General features: G+C 35.9%; 1 protein-coding gene across 3 annotated transcripts in view; it reads left to right on the forward strand.

Annotated features, from left to right (window-relative positions):
• The window catches only part of klhl29 (kelch-like family member 29), a 234,466-nt gene that overhangs the window by 128,037 nt on the left and 84,370 nt on the right, over positions 1–22,059 (forward strand). For all 3 annotated transcript variants that reach the window (XM_088626147.1, XM_088626150.1, XM_088626148.1), the window contains exon 4: positions 15,748–15,895. In XM_088626147.1, coding sequence (XP_088482273.1) covers positions 15,748–15,895 — 148 coding nt within the window. The remainder of the gene's footprint in view (positions 1–15,747; positions 15,896–22,059) is intronic.

Consider the following 22,059-nt stretch of genomic DNA (forward strand, 5'->3'; position numbering starts at 1 on the left):
GTCCTTGGGTCTTTATTTCAGTGTTGCTCCTAAAGTAGTCTCTCTCCTGCATTGTTTTTCTTTACAGTATGTGGGTATGCTAGATACGTAGACCAATTTATTAAAAAATATATTATTATTAATCCTACACCACTGCAGGAAAGGGTAGTTTTGTAATCTTTTCATATAACCTATATTGCTTATTATATTTTACAGAATCTCTAGATTGATGGTTATCCCTGTGCATGTTGGTAATGTTGTGAAGGTGTCTTAATTTAATTTTTTTTGCTTCTCTCCAGGTTTGATTTAGAAAATGTAAGCTTTTGTTCTTTCCAGGGTCAATTATTGAAATTCAATGCTTGCTGGTGTATCAAAACGTGCTCTTTACAAGCTGCAGCATGGTCAAAGCTCAGCTGCTCGAATCATATCTAAGACTAAAATGCATAAGCATATATCGCCTGTTTTAACTTCCTTGCATTTGTATTTCAGAGTACAATTTTAACAATAGCAGTTGCTCACCTTTAAACGCATGAACACTTTGTCTCCTGACCATATCAGTGAACTGTTAACTCCCTACACATCTACGCATCATTTGTGCTGTTTGTGTTTTGGACTTGTTTCGTTAGACCCCCAACACAAAAAGACTATACTTTCTTTTCTGTTGCTCCAAAGTTGTGGAATGATCTCTCAGTCCATATTAGGTCATGCTGGTCAATCAGTGTTTTCAAATCGTAATAAATTTTTTCACCCCAGCTTGTAATTCTGTTTGGATTACTGTATTACTTTGTGTTTACATGCTCCTATTTTCTTGTAAAACACCTGTGTCATGTGATGTGTCATAAAATATCCTAGATCAAATAAGGATTATTGTTCATATTAAAATTATCTTCATTAAGGACTAGATAATGGACAGAAAGAAATAAGCAGAGCAAAATATCTATATAATGTATTGTAATTAAAATTGACTAAATTTAACTAACTTTGCTAAAGTTAGTGTTGGTAGAAATGTTTATTATTATTGAAATTAAAAATGTCTCATATTACATTTTTCCAGACAATTCTGTTATGATAGGGATGAAGTAAACATGATTCATTTGGAATTGATTTTTTTATCTGAAGCAATGTTTTGCTTCTCTAATATAACCAGTGAACAGCATATTATCAGGTAAAGAACAATTAAGTTGGTCACAGTAATGCATTGTTTTGTTCCAGAATTTTCTTTCAGTTGTAGTAATGTTTTTTTTCTGACATACGCATCAAAGAATGTCAATGGAAAGCTTTCAGAATTTTTTAAAAGTGGATACAGTGCATAACTGGTATTGATTTTCGTATTCACATAGTCTTTGTACTAATTTTAAACAGTTTGGGTTGATACATGCCAACAGGGCTACTCAGACCCTGTAAGCACTGCACTTTAACACAAGCCCCAGTGGCGTTTTAAATATTTCAAAGCACCTGTAACAACAAAATATCTTTAATGAATTTGTGTCTGAAATACCTTCTGCGTTTCATTGGTTCTTAGGCATAACATCCTGTTTTCGTTTAAAGGTTATTACAATAGTTGTACAAATAAACCAGATCTTTACAGAAATATTAACAGAAAAAGAGAGGTTTGACCCAAAGCAAACAAAATCAACTTGGGAACAGCTGGGTACTGAACCATCACTCACAAGAGCCAGGTTTAAATCCTCTAAACCTGTCCCACTTCCACTATAATTGACAAGTAGGTTTCCATTTATGTAGGGGTCAGTCAGCATAACCTTTTTCAGAATGCAGAAGGCAAAAAAAAGCAACAAAAAACAATTGTGGGCCCACACATAAAACATTCAAAGACAGGCACAACAGATAGTACAATGCATAAACAATTGGACAATAGTGCACGTATTAATGATCCTCAGTAAGTACTATGTTTGTGTATGTGTACTGTATGTTGCAAGGTCATGTGGTGAAAACTGAAAAGATCAAAACAGCATTTCATCACAGTTCTGTGTTGAAAATCAAAAATACCATTATGGCTTCTTTTTTGTTTTGTTTTATTGCAATTTTGAAATGCAGAGTGTGGTAGTCTTGTTTGGTGCTTTTTTTAAAAATGTTTCTTTATTGTTTGTTTTCTGTATGTTCAAAGTGACATCAAGCAGAAGCTAGGCCATAAAAGAAATACAGAGACTTCAGATCATACTCACAGTGGCCATGCAGCATGAAATTGTTGTAATAAAGTAAAGATTCATACAACTGACTTTTTATTTGTTGTTTTACACTGAAACTGCATGAAGGTGGCTGGATGAGTTATGAGGAATTGTCTCTTCTGCTGTTACAGAGGTTTAATATCTTAGGCAAATTGCTGAGGTTTAGTTACATCAGGGTTTGATGCCTGATGTGGAGCAGCATGTTAAGGTAAGGGTGCAATGGTGCTGCTGGTTTACACAAAACGTAATCCTTCCCAAGAGAAAGTGCGTTCAGCGTGCTTTACACAGTGACTGTCTTGGCCCAGCATCAGGATGATTTGGTCTTCATTCTGTCTTTGGAGCTCAGCTGTGCGTTATTGGATCATAGCTGGTTTAGACATTAAGGTCATTCTTATACAGGGGCCTTTAACTGGAAGAAAAAATATCGACTTGATAATGAAAGAAAAAACGTTATTTCAAAATTTTACAGAAGAGATTACTGATTTCTTTTCACACAAGCGCCACAAATCGTGCAAACGTTGCATACATAATCCACCTTTTAGGTTAGAATGTGAGAAATGCCGGCACTGTGGCCGAGTGTGTGGTTTTGGTAAAACATATTTCAGAGCATTTAACTGTCTGATATATCTTGTCTTCTGAAGCAACTGCACGTACAGCCATTGCAGGCTTATTAAGACATCTTTTGCTCGGAAAGTCTTCAGGAGCTGCACTTTTTTCATGTCAATACAGTGTTTTCTACAGCCACTATCCACTAAGAGCACTACTGAAAGCATCTTGGACGTTGCCACATTGTCACCCCTGGACAGGCATCTGCGCAACTTGGGGAAGGCAGGCTGCTGTACGTTGAACGAAATAGTAATATTCAGGAATAAATGTTTAATGGAAAAAAATTAACTTCTTGTTGAAAACTGATAGGATGTTAGATGAAGTTTCAAACTTCACTCTGTGTAGTTTCCCATTGTTGGTGGGAGTAGCAGTCTTTCAGAGGCTTGTGTGGTGTAGTGCACATTCAGCTGTTTCAGCCATTCTAACTCAGAACTTCAATTTAAATGGATTTTTCCCCTCTAGTAATTTGCCTCTGGCCAGAATTAAAGTGGGTGTTTTGTACTTTCAATATTGCCTTTAGGTTTAAAACAGGATTTTTTTTTTGTTTAAAGTGTTAGAGCAAAGGGCAGTTAGTGGGCTGTTTTTGTTCCTCATAGCATGAAAACAAATACATTTAATTGTGTGGCTTAAAAATATGTCTCTGAAGTAGATTTAAGTGGTAAATTGTGGTCCTTTTTCCTTGTTTATTCTTTCTCTCCCTGGTGGTAAAATATTCAAGGAATTATAATAGAAATGTGCTTTGCATTAGTCAGTGTATGGTTTAGTAATCCTAAAGAACAGGATGAATGAAGTCACTTTTTCTGTGCACATAATTTAGATGACCTGAATTATCTAAAAACATCTTAACTTTTATTTAAAAATTGAACTAATTTTAAAAAGTATTGTTTGGGGGCTGGGGGGTTGTGGGGCTTGTTGCTTTACACAAATGGGACAAATGTCTCCTCTGTAATCTTAAGTTCTTACGAGTGGCGCGACCAAGAACGTGCTTGGCTGAGTGAGTAGGTTGAGCTCTATGTCACTAGTTTGAGGCTTATGTCATGAGCGGACTGCGACTTGCTTTTCCGCAAGTAGGAGTGCGGAGTCAGCTGACCATCGAAGAGGGTAGGTAGGGTTGGGGTTTGTCAGCCAGGACTCTGGATTTTCAGCAAACAGCGACACCTGGGAATTCTAGAGTGAGTGGGTGTGTGATTAAAAAAAAGTCCCATTCCATTTTTGCAAATGCTGTTTTCCCCACAGAGTGCAAGAAGGTAGTGCTGAAGGTAGGGAAGTACCAAAGGGAGCTGTATTAGCTCCACAGAACTTATGTTACTTGTTAAGGTTGCCAAAGACCCAAAAATTAGATGTATAACAAAAGCTATAGAAAGCAGAGTAGAACTATTGCAATAAATGCAGGTAGTACTTCATAAATACTAGATAGTGGATGCTGAGCAAGAGGAAGCAACTTGTGATAGGGAAATAGGAGTTTTCATTGACTTCTTATGGTCTACAAAAAGCAATATGCTAAGGTATAAAGTGCAAATTCTAGAGTTCAATTGAAGATGAGACATCCACACGTTACACAGTGTACTAGTCAGATGGAAATTAGAGTTCTGTATATAGTTTTGATTAGAAAAAGCTCAGAGCTGTAGGACCAGAATAATTGCAGGTGTATAGCGAATGTCACATATATATGTGTCAAACATGCAGCCCAGGCCCATACTGTATATCTGTGGGGACCTCAGACACACTGAAATTACCGTATATGGTAGGACCTGATGTGAACTGCTCATGCAAGAAAACCCTCAAAGAGATTTGAAACAGTTTTGTAAGATTTTGTCAGGCTTAAGTTCCTAAAAGCAAAGCCGATGTGCGACACTAATTAGCACTTACTGGAAACATCTAGTTGAACCCTTTGCTGCTTAAGGTGGTGGCACCTTGCTGAAGCTAAGGCTTACTGAACTTATTCATAGAAGATAGTGTCTGAGGATGGTTTTGTTAATTAAAATAGTCTAAAATGTGTTATGTCCATTTAAAATAACACAATAGTTAACAGGACAAAATGTGCAAAAAAATGTAAACTTTTATATATACAGTATGCACAGTTTAGCTAAATTCAAGGTAAGCAAAATATCTTTTGACCACTTGTCTTTTTCAGTCTAGTCTGTCACGCAAGTTTCATAGCTAGTGGAATGCTCTCCTTATTTTGTTTTTATAACACCTGCAGCATGTCTTGGTGACATGATTTTAAAAATAATGAGGATATTCAATGGCAAAAATCAGAGAGTGGGTGAGATAACAAGGGAAGTGCTTTCATTGTAAACATGGTTGTAGTACAAATTGGAAAATCAAGCATTCATAGTGAAGGGTGGGTGTATATATAATTTACTATTAGCAGTTATTGAACGAGATAGCCCTACAGTATTCCTTTCAGCTGAATACAGATTAATGTTGCATACAATAGAAATAACTGATGTTTAAAATAATTATATAAAAAATATTTATAATGCTAAGAAGCATCCCACACAGAGCATTTTCATTCATTTTTGCTAAATTGGCACTGACTGAAGACACTCCTAATTGCATTTTAAATGGAGGTATATAGTTGTAAAATAAACCTAAAAAATAATACAATATTATTAATATATTAATGATAATTAGTTATTTATGGCCCACGTGAAGTAAATTTAAATCAAATCTTGCCCAACATCGCAAATGGGTTTAATGTACCTTAGGGGCGGAGCGCTGGCTTTGTGGAATCCTACTTCGTTGGGCCCCTGAGCAAGGCCCTAACCTCAACTGCTCCAGGGGCGCTGTATAAATGGCTGACCCTGCGCTCTGACTCCAAGCTTCTCTCCCTGTCTGTGTCTCACGGAGAGCAAGTTGGGGTATGTGAAAAGACAAATTCCTAATACAAGAAATTGTATATGGCCAATAATGTGATCTCTCGCTCTTTTTCCTAACATAATTGTTTATGTAATTGCAAACACACTCACAATTTTCATTTTCTTAACACCTTTACAGTCTGTGATAAAGTCTAAACCAAAAATTTGATTCCACAAAACATCAAGAGCACGCACAGTAACGAACAACGCAGGAAGCAAGACACGGTGATCTGTATCTCGTCTCTCCTGCCTATCTGAAGGCTCTGTGCTAGCTTTCACCTTCTACATGTGGTGGAGATACAGTATCAACATTTTAGTTTCTATCGCTTCTTCGTAATTTCAAAGTTGGTTTTCATTATTTTTATTTGTATTTGTAGTGTCGAATCTATATAAAATATAAAAGAACATTTGTAAAAAGAGGTACGGGTGTAGTGTCAGTTGTGAGGTGTTTATGAGAGAACTGTATATGCCTATTAAAAATCCTGAAAGTCAATCCAAATCAGAACTATGCTCAGATAAAAATATGAGGGCACAACTAGACATTACAAGGGAATACATTAAGGAATAAGAACAGGAGGCATTTAAAAAAATGGGAAGTCTTGAGCATATGGGACAAACTATCAAGACATTTTAAAGCCAATTCATTGGATCAATAAACTACTAGCAAGTGAACAATTGTGATATGCTCAATGGCCTCCTCTTCTGACCTTGCTACAAACAGTTGTATGTCTTGTAAGCCTTCTTTGATCTACAGACTTGTTCTTTTGTGTTGTGTTTCACATAAAACCAAATCTTGAAATATGACTAACACCAATTATGATATCAACTTTTATTGCAAATAACGTGGATAAAAGTAACTATGCATCTCAAACGGTTTCTCCAAAATTAGAAATTGTATAACTGGAGGAGTAGTTGTCAAAACTAAAATAGATTGCAGTTCTCATGAAAGTAATCTGAATATTCACAGCTTTAAATGTTAGAAATGTTAGAAACAAAAAGTAATTTCAGAAAACAATTCAAGTGCAATGTTTCTTATGTTTTCTCATCACATTTTTCATGTTCTTCACATACAAACACAATTTATTCTTGTATTGTTAGGAAAGCTAAAACATAAATAGTTCAACTGACCCAGAGGCAGAAGGTTAGATTCATTATGTGGTGTTTTTTTTCACCATGTGTTTTAAAAGTATTTTGAGGTTCAATTGCTTTTCTTTCTTTTCATTGCAGGCAGCATTGCAGAACTGAAAATAGGGGTCATTATAATTTGGATTTCCAATATGATAGCAAACAATGTATATATATAAAACTTTCCTTTCTTAAATGAACACTTGAGGCCTAATTCTCTTCCATCAATTTTCTCCTCTGGCTTCATCCCTGCATATGAACTGTTGTATATTTGATCTGAACTCCTTGATATTACTAGCTTATCAGTATTGTGGAGCTCTTTTTTTCACTAGGGGATTACTTCTCATTTGGAAAGTAATTTTGAACCAAAGAAGGGAGGGTTCTCTTGATATTGCATGAGTTCTGACAAATAACTGGAAAAGATTAGGCTATTCTCCATAGATCAGGATGTGTACATCTGACAAGCAACTGTATAGTAGATATGACACAGTGCCTTTACAATCTCATCTCTACAATTCGCTATGATAATGAACTAAATAAAAAAATTCACACTGCATTCCAGAAGGATGTTGTTTGTATTTTCTTTTATCAGGAGGGTGTCTGAAAGGTTAGGAATGTAAAAAGGAAATTTGGCCCATCAAGACTTGTTCATGCTTTAAGGTCTGATAGACAGTTATTTTCCATAGTGCCCTCTAGATGAGGGAAAGGATTCTTAAAGGTTGCAAACAACATTTCAAGAGGACATCTTATTAAACCCTGTTTTGTACAGCATCTTCCAACCAGAGCTAGTGTGGGAGAAACATCTAACTCAGGCTACCACAATAATTGTTTCATGTCCAGTATGTGTGTAATAATTTGCTGTTTGAACCTCCTTGCTCTTACAAAAATAACACAAAATGCTGTAGTTTTGATTCTCTTTTTACCCCAAAAATACATCTATGTAACATTAATCTATACTTAGTTTACTGCTGTCAAGAAAAGGCTTGAGGTTTGCTTTAATATGACAAATGTGACAGAACTCTTTTTAAAAAGAAGAGATTTACGTGTTGTGCAATAATTTCAGCTATGATGGTTTTTAAATAGTAGTAGTTTTGATTCTAAGAAACATCATTTGATTTCCATGCCTTTTAAGACATAAAGCAAAACATTTTTTTCCTAAAACCTCTCTGTCTCTCACTAATAAAAAACCCACAAATGTTCAAAACATAACAGTTTTTATTTTTTGTAAACTAAACAGTTCTATACCAATATGATACTCGTGTGTTTCTCCGGTGTGTCTTTTTTATTTTCAGATTTCTAAGTTAAAACGATAAAGGCAGGTTCAGGTAAAAAGATGTAGATTATGGATTTTCTTCTTTTCTATCTGTACTGGAATTATACAAATTGTCAAATAGTATATAAAAAAGAATTGTTGCAGATGGAATTCTGTTAGTGGAATATTAACACTGTACAGTAGCGGTGATTTAACAATGTTATACTGCACTAGTTCTGTCACTGCTGCAGGACAGCAACAGAGAGCACATTCTCATGTTGAAGTCGTCTATAGCTGTGGCAGCTGTCATCAGCCTGTTTCTCACTGATTTTTATTGTGTTTAGGACTTCATTGGTTATGTCTGCCCGTTCGCTGTACAGGAGTGTGCAAAAGGAGATATAAAACAACAAAGCTTTCCTCTTGCAATTACTAAAGAAGCTAAAACAGTACGATTGTGTAGGGGTGTCCTGACAAAAGTGTCTATTTAGCTAATATGGCTATTCCTCAAGAAGAATTGTGTAATAATTAAAGCTGCATCCTTTTTCTCACATGCTCTGACACACAAATGTTGTGTTGTGAAGTTCCTAATTTCTCAGGGGAGTTCTTTCTTATTTCTCATTTGGATGGTAATCCAGTGTCAAAAAGAGGATCTCAAAGCTGTCTCTTTAAAACTCTTTTAAAGTCTCTTTATTGTGATATCTTAAGTGGCAAAAGAGATCACAATAAGGCTTCAGAGTCACTCGCTGCTGTAGACTTAACAGCGACTAGCATGCACAGATCCTTGCATAGTTTTCACATTTTGTTGCTTTTAAGATTGCAGTCATAATTTGAAGAAGTAATTAATATTTGTTATGTACACAACCTTGCTGTGGCAAAAAATGAATTTAGATGCACAAAATTACCTTAACAAGCCACATAATTAGTTGTGTGGCATCTGTCTGTCAGAGATAATGGTAGTTCAAATGATTTCAGAATAAATATGCCTATCTCTGTAAGGTTCCTTAGTTAAGAAGTGAATTTCAAGCAAAGATTCAACCATGGAGACCTAGAGCTTTCTGAGCAACTCGGGGGGAAGTTAAATAAAGGCATTCAAATAAAGACATTTTAAAAAGCTTTCACACCTCTTTGAGCATTGTGAAGTTGGTCATTAAAAAAGTGGAAGGCACCCAGACACTGCTTAGAGCAGGCTATCCCTCAAAACTGAGCAGCCAGATAAGGAAACTGGCTTGGGATGCTACTGTGAGGAAAACAGTGACTTGAAAGGGTTAAATGCTAAGTGTTACATCTGACACAAACCCAACATAGTGCATCACTCAGTCAACACCATCCCAACTGTTAAGCATGGTGGTGGCAGCATTATATTATAGCATGACTTCTGATAAGCATGGACTGGAAAGCCTTTTAAGACCAATGGGGACATAAGCAAAGCAAGAAACCTGCTTCAGATCAACAACAGGGATAGAAAAATACCTTTTGACAATGCAAAAATCCATAACACAAGGTGAAAGATACACCCGAGTGGCTTAAAAGAAAAAAACGAATGTCCTTATGTGACTCCGTCAAAATCCTGATTTGATTTCTGTTGAGAATCTGTAGAAAGACTTGACAGCTGTTGTCCGTAAGTCATCCTCAAACAACTTGAGAGAGCTTGAGCGAATCAGCCAAGAAAAATGGGGCACACGTTGCATCAAGCAAGTGTGCAAAGTTGGTAGATACCCCAAAAGATCTGCAGCTGTAACTACTGCTGAGTTTATACTGTAGGTCTAAATACTTAATCAATTAACCTATTTATTTCTCTCTCTTTAATTTTTCAAAAGAATTAGAATTCTTCAATTTGAGCATTTAGTATGAGCAAAATATTTTTTAAAATAAATGTGTCCCATTGAGTACTTTTTTAAGGCACTGTATTTTTCAGAACTGTTCAACACACAAATTCAGATTTCACTGAATTCCATGTTGGATTATTAAATATGATTGGATCAAGTTCAAGTGACATACAAATCACCTGACAGTAGGCTAAAGTATCTTGTGATTGTTATTTTTACTATAACTATCTGTATTGAATAAGTATTTTTTATGAAATTCTGCTTTACCCTAATATCCTATTTTTTTTTGCTTCTATTGACATTGATCTTGAATGAATCTGATGTTTACAGTACAGTGAATAAGCTTTAAATCTGAATACAGATCCACAAGTACACAATATAATCCCTTTTACAAACTGCTAGGTCTTTACACACTAACCATAACCCTATGGTGTGGGGTTGTAAAACTAGTTTACCTTTTTAAAAAATGATTGATACTTGAACTGCACACATTTGAACAAGCTGGGTGTTTGATAAAGTTTTAAATCAGAGATGTTCTGGTAGGGGTAAATCACTATTAGACCATGCATATCCGAGTTAATATTATTCTGAATGGATTTTAGTAAAGCATTCAGTATAGCTAATTTAGCATTATCCACATAGAACTAGATTGTATTTTGCCACTGATGACAATGCTGACTTCAGGCAGAAATGTTTTAGGCTACCTGTAGCAAGGGCTTATAGGGCCTGAGTAGTGACCTCCTTTGAGATCCAAATGAAATTAATGCAGCAATGTTTTCATGCTGGATTTATTTTCCAACAACACATTTAGTATGGAAATTATTGTCTATTACAAAGGAAACCCAAACATCAGTTTTATGAAAGGCATAAAGAAGGTGTTTACTTTCCAGCCCCATTCCCTGCTGGTTTTAGCCTAGTTTCTGTTGAGTCATAAGAAAGCCATCTGCTACAGCATGGTAATAGCACACCTGGGACAAAGTGCTCTGCTAACTGGATTAGATGGACTGCCTCCCACAAAATGTTTACCAGCAACAAAAATGAGTTTCGAGCTATGCAATGCATGCTGAATTTACGGCACCTTATTAAAAGACTTCTTTAATTTTTGTGGTACTGGTAAGTAAACTGAAAGATTTATATCATTCAGGATATGTTTATTGTTTTTCTTTTAGCTGCAGTAGAAACAATTGTAAACACTCCCACATCACTGAGTATTCTTTTTGCCAGTCCTGAGGGGGGTGTCTTTTTATGGAAAGATTTAATGTCATATCTCTCATTTACAGGAGCAAACAGTCTTCTTATAGTTTTCTTCTTCTTGTGTTTTTGTAATGCTTAAGTAATGCTTTAGACATCATTATTATTTTTAAATTATTTTCTGTTCAAGTACATTTAAGGGATTATATGCTAAAACCACTTAAATTGCAAATATGAGTCACATGAGTATTTTTTTGTCCACACAGTACTAAAATTTTACAATAAATGTCAAACTGAACGTGCTTCATTTGTAAGGCAGTAAATGAGTTAATTTGTTTGTATGTTTACTGAATGTTCTAAGCAGATAAGGTACAATGCAAAACAAGCAAAATGAGGTTTCCCTGTGTCTGTTGATGTGAAAGCTTTTAAAGATAATACCCTATTTAACCATCACAAGGAGAGACAGGGTGGATATATCTCTCCCCTAATTTTTCTGGTTTAAAACTTGCCAGGTTCTGATTTCTCCAAATTTGTGACCTGAATTACTTTTGACTTCCAGCAAAATTAAAAACATCTCTGCATGTGAGGTTAATTGTGTTTGAATCCAGGTTTCTAAAGATGAAAGGGCCAGACTCCATGGCTGCTCACCCAGACATTATTTATTCTGTGTGGGTAATTTTAAATGAAATTGGAAGTAACATATGACAGAGACTATTATGCATTAGCATGTCAATAAATGCAGTGAAAATCAATATAGTTACTGACACAGTAGCTTTTCATAACTATTTCAGCATCTCTCATCAGTGTTTGATATCTTAAAATTTGAGTTTGTAAAGGAAAACTGTTGTTTTTGTCAGTTGGCATCATTTTTCTTTATATTACAAAACCGAATATAGCTGTGTGTACTGTTATGACAGAAACTTGGCAATCCAACTTCACTTTTTAAATTTTATTCAATGGGGCAAAATGATACTGTTTTACATTTTAGTTTTCACCATTCTTTTAGTAATATGATTCATACTTTATACAGCACCCCCACAGCGTGTATTACTCTATAGAGTTGTATAATTATCTCATTTGCATTCGCTAGAGGCACTGGCTATGGGAATCTGTTGTCAACTTTACTGTTTGTTTGTCCACTCAAAATGACAGCCTGTGAGTCTAGTAGACAACATACCAGCATTTCTCCTATTGATATACAGTGAACAAATACAATTTTGTTTTAAGCTGGTGACATTCTATTGTTTCTTTCAGATATTTCTTCCTCAGCCCCTCACATATTTTATAGTTTTAGTAGACTGTCAGAATGTGCCCTCATACATTTTATACACTGTGCCTGGACTGACTTCTTTTTTATTGTGTATCTCTTACTCAGTCACTACCAACATCCAGCAAATCTGTGAATAGAATACATTTATAGTGCCCAAGAAATCAAAGCAGATTAAATTAGAAAGGGATCCGTTTGCCTTGCATTCAATGACACGTATATTTATTACAAAAATGATTATACTTCTTTGGAATATTTTTAAATCTTCCATGATTCCAACCCGGTATTTTGAAGGGATAAACTATATCATATGTACTGTAGTTTAGTTCAAAGGTCTTGTTCTCTACAAAATCCATTTGATACTATACATTACTAATATAACACATATGTTTCTGGATTGGCTGCAGCACACAATGTAACTGATTTTACAGAAGGACCAGAAATTCTTCATAAAATAATTGTCTACAAATTTGCAAGGGAGTAAATAATTTAAAAGCCTTGCATTTCCCAAAAGCTTATGGTGGCTTGGCTGTACCTAATGATAATATTGACATTGTAATTTCCAGTTGAGAACTTTCAAGGTTGGATCCAGATTCATTAATTTGTTCACTCTCAATTGAAACATTAAAAGCATTAAGTCTCCAATATCTTTTTTTTCATGTCCCTAAGTGTCCATTATGAATGGACACTGTTCTAGCGGAGTCATCGGAAACTTGGAAAAAGCCTCTATCTCACCAATACTAGGGATTTCACAAGCTGATAGCAACCTACTTTTATGTCCATTCAACCAGTTGGGAATTTTACTGCAAATATCCGACTGAAATACCTTGCTCAAAGATACTGTTGTACCACAGCAATCTTGTTCTCCACCATGCTAAAGCCTAATTTCTGTACTACATTATCTGCCATATCCCAGCTCTGCAACTTATTTTAGAGTGTTTTACAACCAAGATTAACAGCATCACATTCTCTCCACCACGCTTTATCCTGCAACACCACTTCTCTGCATGCCTGTTTTTTCTCGTTCTCCTCTTTCTTGCTCTTCTCAACTTGACACTGTATACTGTACCTTAGTAAATTGGAATTGTATATTAAACCCACTAGCTCTCTTCTAGATCCCATTGCTGTGGTTTTATTTCAGTGCTGTTTTCCAGCCCCTTGCTCTACTATCCCTGAAATAATAATGAGTCCTTGAGCACTAAAGTGGTACCAACACACTTTAAAATGGTTCCAGTTAAGATTAAGGTCACTATTTGCCATATACAATTTCTTGTATTAGGAATTTGTCTTTTCACATACCCCAACTTGCTCTCCATGAAAGACACAGACAGGGAGAGAAGCTTGGGGTCAGAGCGCAGGGTCAGCCATTTATATGGTGCCCCTGGAGCAGGTTGGGTTAAGGGCCCTGCTCAGGGTCCCAACGGGGTAGGATTCCTCTGCCGGCCGCGGGATACGAACTGGCAACCTTCCAGCCAGAGGCACAGATCCTTAGCCACAGAGCCACTGCACCATTAGGCACAGTTATCCCTGTGCCTAAAAAAAACAAACATGACTCTGGACCTTCTAAACAATTATTGTCCTATATCTAACTTGGAATGCAATTGAACAATCACCTCATTGCAAATGAACTCTTCCAATCTGGTTTCAGACAATTACACAACACAGAAACTGCCCTTGTTACAGTTACTAATAATCTTCTTATGGCAGCTGATTCTTGTGTCTATCCTTTCTCCTAGACTTATGGGCTACTTTTAACAAACACTCGTCTTGACACTGTGTTTGGAGTTTCTGACATTACTCTGAAATAGTTCAACTCTTCCGACACTTTTCACAGTTTCTCTTGGAGGTTTAAGTTTTGAAGTTGGGTTAGTTAAGTTTGGTATTTCACAAGGCAAGGTACTGGACCCCTCTGCTATTCAGTTATTCTGCTATTTACCCATTTGGTCAGATATTAAAATCATGCTCAAATTATCATTTCTATGCTGATAATACTTGAATCTATGACCATACTAAATCTGACACTGAAGTAGCTGTTCCTGCACTCTTCAATTGCATCTCTGATATAAAAACCTGGATGACTCAAAATGTCTTTCATTTAAACTACAACAAGACTGAAGTCATGCTTCTTGGCACCTCCTATCAACTATGTAAAGCCAATGCAGTAACCCTACCTGTGGGTGGCGCTGTACTTGAATTTCATTTAATATTGAAGACTTTAGGGGTGATATTTGATCCTGGCTTGACTTTTGACCTCCATATTGCAGAATATTGTAAAATCATCAGAAATATTGACAGACTTCATCCTCTCTTGTCTTCAACTGTAGCCAAAAAGCTGGTCAACACATTTGTCTTTTCTATTATTGATGAGTGCAATGCCCTACATGCTGGGGTATCCAAATCTATCTATCATAAAGGATATCAGAGAATAACCTACCATGAGTGCTTAAAATTTAGACTAAAAACCTTTCACAGAAAGGCTTTTATTTGATCAGTGTCCGTTTCTGCTCCATTTTGTAATGACCATGTATTTTGTTCTGCTCTTTTTTGTGTTTCTTATATGGTTATTTTGTAATTTGCTGTTCTTATATCTGTTTTCTGTTAACTGTTTTAACACGTACTGTAATGTAGTTTGACATGCTACTTTTAAAGTCACTATATAAAATAAAATGTATTATTATAATATCAAATCTCATGCAAATAACACTCCAGGAACTAAACCCATGGCTCCAGGGAGGCAGGACTGCAGTGCTAACCACTGCACCACCGTACCACCCTATTCCAAATATATTTGGTAATATATTAATTCATACAGATGATTTAATCCTTCAGATGAGCTAATTGTAGACCTTGTGTAGTGTAGGCCTGCTGGTTATATAATTCAAGCTAAAGCCACTGGTGTTAAACTGTTTTTGCAAGAAACTTGACCTGTCAGTTAACTGTCACTCCATTATTTAGGTTATGTTTTTTTCTCCAAAATAACAGTACTCATAATTAAAAATAACACTGAGGAGATGTATTGCTAAAAGATTAAAATGCTTTAATCTGCTGTGGAGCTGGAATTTTATTTATTTCAAATGTTTCTTTAAATGCATGTTGCATTCATAAGAGCAGCTTAGCGTCTGCGTGTTTCAGAGTCAGGGTGTGCTGAGTTATATTTCTCGCTCTCATTCATGTTTACAGTCTTAATTGACAGCACTAGCTGATTAGACTTAATTAATGGAGTTTTCATTGTATGGATGAGGGTTTCCTTGACAAAATCCTAGTCAGGCAAGTGGACTGTGAGTTCCTGAACGTTATTGATGGCATTGATCTGGAACAAGCTAATAATTAAAAATCAAATAGATTGGAATTTAAGGGAATTAGAAGTGGACACTGAAGAGGAAGTGCATTAATTGATATAAACTGTAATTAAAGACTTAATTTAAATGTATATTTTTTCCTTCTTTTCAATCAGGTTTCTGGTCTGTCACCTGGCGAAAATCAGCCGCCGGGTCAAATACTTGCGCCTGCTGTCAGATGGGGGCAGACCCCCATTAACCAGTCCACCCCCTGGGAGACAGACGAACCCCCAGCTAAACAGATGAGGGACAACGACAACACAGGTACTTCATCTCTCAACAAAAATATAACTTCAATAAAGTCTTGCATGTTTATTATGAAAACCTTTTTCCATTACAAATGTCATGTCCGGATGACATACTTGGATCGGATAACTAAAGACAAAATACTAAAGGACGAGATGGGCCAAATGCTGTCATTTCATTTGTTATCCTTTTTGTTCTTTTTAAATTATAGCACATAGGAAATGTTTTTATTTTCTTCTATTGATCGAGAGCTATTTCAATAGTGCTTTCTGTCTGGAAATGCTTTATATAACTCTTTAAAGGTACAATATATTTTTCTATATTTCTGAAATTGCTTCAGTAGAATTGCCCTTAAGAGACCTCTCGCCTTCCTTTTATGTTCAATTGATCACTTTTTGAAGAGTTTTTCTATTTGTATGAGTGAAGATAACAGCTAATAAAGTAGGAGATTAAGGGTCTCATTCACAACAATTTTTTTATCCGTAAATTTGCAGCTAACCTTATACTTTTTATTACCAAAACATATTTTTAATCTTTTCTCAAAGTATCACAAATGCAAGTGATCTCCAGTATCTTCAAAATACAACGATTAAATTTGTTTTCATAGCAGTGAAAGTATTTTCTAATAAACCAGCAAATTAATGACATTGCATTTACCCCAATACTCCATGTGCATACAACGGAAATGGTGAATCGAATCAATTTTTTGCCAGCAGAATCAAAACAAAACACCATGAACTTTATATAAAAAGACACAAGATAACTTCAGCTTCACAACAATGTATTTAGCAACCATGGAAAATGAGATATACTGTAGCAACAAAATATTTTTTGTTAGACTAGTTATCTGTCATGGCAGTTCCAAGAACCTCCAAAGTCCATTCATAATTGATCAATTCTCCAGCAATATAAAATCACAAAAGCAAATATTTCCCAAAATACATAAAACCAATTGCCCCTACCTTGTAAAACAGCAAAAAATCAGTTCACCTAGGCTTGCATGCGATCAGTACATGCACAGCTGAAAATTTTAAAACTAATCTCTTAAGTGGTTGACCAAACAAAGGGTCCTTACATTTTCAAATCAACCACCTATGGAAGAGTTGATCTAATAGGTAGACATGGCTATCATTCAGTGAATTCTGACCATTCAGAGACTTAAGAGGAGGTGCTTAGGTTTCCTTTGCGTTTATCATCCTTTTTTTTTTTGCTTTTTTTTTATTTCTGCCTGTCAATCAAGTGAAAATCTCAAAGGCACCAGTCAGTTTTGTCATACACACCAGGAGTGTTCATGAAAATGTACAAACACATGACCTAAACATCATATTAGCCTCTTGCACACTTCCTATATTCAATGCAATAATAATAATGGATGTTTAAAATTCTATTTTCATTCATTTTTTATTATTTGTTTATTTTTTGGCAAGGCAAGAAAATTATTCTAGGTCCTGTAAAAAAAATCCATGCAGATTTTTATATTTATTTTTTCCAATATAGTAGACATCCAGTTTATTGGAGAAAGCATGGATTGAGAAATGTACATACTAGGTGTGCTACAACTTGGAAAGATGACATTTCTGTGTACTGTGTACTAAGCAAGACATATAAAAAAATTGGAAGGTTTATAGTTTATGTCCAAGGGGTTCCCTTGAAGTCTACTCCCTAACCAGACCTTTACTGCATACAGTATACTTTCCATGATAATTCAAGATTATTAAAGGGTACACATTCCAGGAGGACATGGACTTTACAGTAGGTTCCATTTGGGGGTGGGTTTAAGATGTAAGGTGCAATATTTTGCAAACGAGGCCCTAAGGGATACATTTAATCATGTGGGGAACAATTGAAGACAAGGTCTCCCAGCCTAATTTATGGTCTTTCTCTAAAACAATTGGAAACATACAGGGAGTATTCTGTGACCAGGACCTGATTTTTAAAATAGTAAGACGGACTAACTGGCAGTGACATTGCTTTTCAGTAGGTAAAAAGTCCTGTTTGCTCAGCGTAAATCAAAGTTGACTACAGTGTATTGGTTGCGTCAACAACTAGGAGTGAGCATATGTTTAGAGAGAGGTAGAGCTCTGGACAGAAGGAACTCAGTTGTCCCTTGGGCTGCAATTCTGGCTCATCTGCGTTAAAGGCATTTTTGTATTTGGTGCTGTTCTGACACTTGTTTTTTTTTTCTTTGTTGCTCAAATGCTTCTTTTTCTTCCCCTCCACTTGGTTGTGGGTTCCCCTCTATCTGTTCCCTTGGGGCTCCGTATGCAGGGATCCCTGCTGTGCGTGTTTTGTTGCGGTTGAATACGCTATACAGCGGGACATCATTAGCATTGTGTTGTACAGGGCACGGCTCCTCCTGCAACATTCCACTCACGTTAACAAAGTGGGACCGCATTCAGAGCTCGCTGTTGTGGTGAAACGTTTATCCCTGCATATTGCTGCATACTAATGATCTTGCTGTTGTGAAATGCAGCCAGCCATAACCATGCCAATCGAGAACTGCTTTAAGAAAATGCTGTAAAGGCTGTTTGTAGGTGGATTTCAAATTGCTGATTTAAAAAATATCTATTTTTGAAATTGAAAAATGAGCTCATAGCAGTCCAGGTTAAATTGTAAGATCAGTGCACCACAGTGAGCACATCTGTCATACACATTGGAATTCAAGTTTTTATAGAACTCCTAATATGACGTAAACCAGGTAATACTAATTGTATTTTCTTCCCTTCTTACCACAAGAGTCGCTGATAGTTATTATCTCAGAAATCCTCAGTTGTGGTCAGAAAACCTTTCATTTTTCCTAAAGGAGTCGAAGAAACTTCAAGCACCTGATGGCTTTGCTATACTGACTTTCTAACCTCAGTTTTTTTTACCAGGCAGAGGAATGGTACTCTGCTCTTATCAATTCTTTGGTCTGGGTGTGTCAGCCTTGCCTTTCATTAGGCCTGGGCCAAACATAGTTGTAGTTCAGGTGGGCAGCTGTGTCAGCATGCATAGTCTGCAAAGGAACAAGTAATAGGTTTATTCCATGCTGAAAAAAAGAAGAAAGAAAACACGTTTTGGCCATAGAGCCTTCTTCAGGTGTGAGGATAAAGTTGTATTTCATATTTAATTTAATAGGTTCTTACTCATTTTCATAGTTTAAGTATTTTACTAAATAGGGTCAGCAAAAGCAATTATTTGTTTTAATATTCAAATAGTATTGTCACAAACACAAATATTCTAGAAAGTAAATACATCTTAGATATATGTAAAAATCTAAATATACTGATTTAATGATTCCTATATACTTAAAGTATAATCAAGAGCAAATGTCTAATAATTAGTCTGAATCTATACTGTAATTATACTGATTGAACCCCAGAAGTGCTATTATTACCTGAAATGGTACAAGAGATAAGTACAAAAATACCTAGAAATAAAAGAAGACATCCTGTGCTTTTGGTGATATTCATCTTTTCATCTCAGATCTGAATTGCTTGAGTATATAGCAAAAATTGCAACTTTGACGTCACAGTCCCGATACTTACATTGACCTCCTTATGTCCCAAGATTTGCAATTACCACCTGCTGCTTTATAAGGAAAACAAGTGAGCAGCAGAATTTTTAAAAAAAAACTATTAATCTGATCCACAGAAATTAGACCTGGAAATAAATATTACCTTGATGATAAAAATGTGTCAATGCAAGCATAACTAACCCTCATGTATATATAATTATTGTTTACTGTACAGTACATTCCAGAATAAAATGTTTCAATTGTTGGAAATCATTTCCGTTTCATATAATTCTTCAACCTTTGTTTTTAAAACAAAAAGGATTTTTAGGTAAAATGACAAGGGGTCTGAGTGTTCAGGGACATATGAGCCAGAGTGGTAGTCGAGTACTTCTATGGGCAAAGGCGGCGACAGTGGCTATTTAAAAAGTAAACAACTTTCTGTCTAGCTCCTCATAGTAGGTGGTTCCTGATCAGTGGCAAGCTTGGAAGGGTGTGGTTCATATTGGGTTGGCACACTCTTGCTGAAGGAGGGCTGGTACTGTTGGTACCTGCTCTGGTTAACCATGCAGCCTTGAAGTCCGCATTCCAAAGAGACGGTGGCTTGTAGAGGTCTGCTTTCAAAGGGAAAGATGTGTTTGTTCAAATTTCCCTTTAAGGCAGCCAGTGACTGGGCATTGCACTATGCATTAAGGTTGCTCAGGAAGGCTCCAAGTTCAGTGATACTAGAAATGACATAGCAAACAGTAACATTTCTGCAACCCTGGCTGAGTAGAGTAGAATCCCCAAACAGTTCCAGATGGGCTACAGATTCATAAAGACATTGGATTTCTGGTTTAATGAGTTTCAGAGGTACATTCACCTGCTTTAGTTGCTCTTGTTCAGTATCATCTTGAGATGAGAGTTCTGCCATAAAGTGGCTGGAGGCTGAAGCCTCTCTTCCCGATCTGAAATGTCAGCCACGAGGAATGATTTGTGGCAACGGGACACAGGAGACCTTGCTTTGGCAAGTTGTTCTCGGTTGTTAGACACATGGACAGGTCATCTTCCACAGCAGCTTGTACGACATGAGCAAAGCAGGTTTCATGCTTTTGGGGGGGTTAATCAAGTGTGATTACTTTCCAAAACGGTATAGTCATCCTCATATTCAGTGTGATTGTCACACATGCACACCACCTCAAATGCAGGAAGATCAAAGGCTTTTTCCAGTTTTGTCAGTGATAATATGGAGGATTTTGTCATGAATTCTGAATTTAATTGAAAATTTCTTCAAATATTATCTCCCGCGTGATGTCCCCTAAATCTCTTGCAGATTATTGTATATGTTCCAGTTAAAAATGAAATGGCCTGTTAATGCCATTGGAGAGATTACTGTACATTTGGCATGATCACCAAAGAATTGCAGTGACATATTCACTTGTTACAGAATATAACAGGTTGAAAAGACACCTCTACAGTATATACAGTACTGCAGATATAGACACACGGTTGACACTGTTTTACAGCTGGGAATAAATAAATATGTAAATATTATTTTACTATTGCCTTGTTCATTTATTCATACCCATGTTTAAATAGAAACAAACAACCTGACAACAAAGTACTGTAATTTCATGTTTTTTTCTGCTTTAATGTTTTTAACAAAGTTATATTTTAATATTTATATTATTTCACAGCAAAAAGTCACACATTCCAGCTAGAATTATGTTCCAGAACACACAAGGGTCACTTAAGTGCATAAAAACTGACGCTTGTAGCAGATTTATTTGTCTTAAAAATGGATTTCCATCATTCCTACATAATATGGATACTTGCTTGTCAAGTACATCTACTGTATGAATACAATGGATCTTGCTTTATACGTCATAGGAAGTGGTACCAATTTGTATACAGTACCAATCAGTCACAGTGCCATTGTAGTTTGTATTATAATAATACAAGACAGACAGAAGACATCACTCCAACTAAATGACACAGGAAGCCTCTGCTTCCTGCTTTTTAAACAATCATTTGACCAGTTGTCTTGAGGAGCTGGTCAGGTGACTGAGAACAGCAGCTCATTACCCCAGAGGTTTCTGGGGAATGTGTTCCTGACAAGGTTGGGCTTTCATGCTTTCATGGTTACTGAAATAGAAAATGTAAATACTATTTGAATTACTTCCTCAAATGAAATCTAATTGAAATAGACCACTGTTAAGAAATGACTGGTGTAAGTTTTATTCTTAACAACGTGGGACGATCATTTCGTTTTCATCGTCTTTCATTATTATCACATATTTATCAACTGACTTTAGATTTTGCTCATGAACTCTTGAACAACAGCAGAAGGTGTAGCTAGTGTTGATAAATTAATAAGGACAAGTTTTCTCTTCTATTCAATTCAGGGTAATTAAGCTGTTGTAATGTTATTCAGATGTTAAATATTTAAATTCTATTTAAACTTTTAAAATAGTTTAATCCATAGCTTTATACTAGGTTCTCCAATTAAGTTTTTAAAGAACATCTGCTTGCTTCGATTTGTATTCAAATGTTTCAATTACTTAAAATGTCATTTGGTTATTTTTATTAAAAAACTTATTTTACGGGTTTTCAATTATGTTTTAACCAATACTTATTTTTATCCTAACCACATTTAATCTCATATCTGTCAGCAGCTTGTTGCACAGTGACACAGTGGGGAGGACAATCA

The sequence above is a fragment of the Lepisosteus platostomus genome, chromosome 3, assembly GCF_059453375.1.
Source record: "Lepisosteus platostomus isolate fLepPlt1 chromosome 3, fLepPlt1.hap1, whole genome shotgun sequence".
Classification (NCBI taxonomy): Eukaryota; Metazoa; Chordata; class Actinopteri; order Semionotiformes; family Lepisosteidae; genus Lepisosteus; species Lepisosteus platostomus.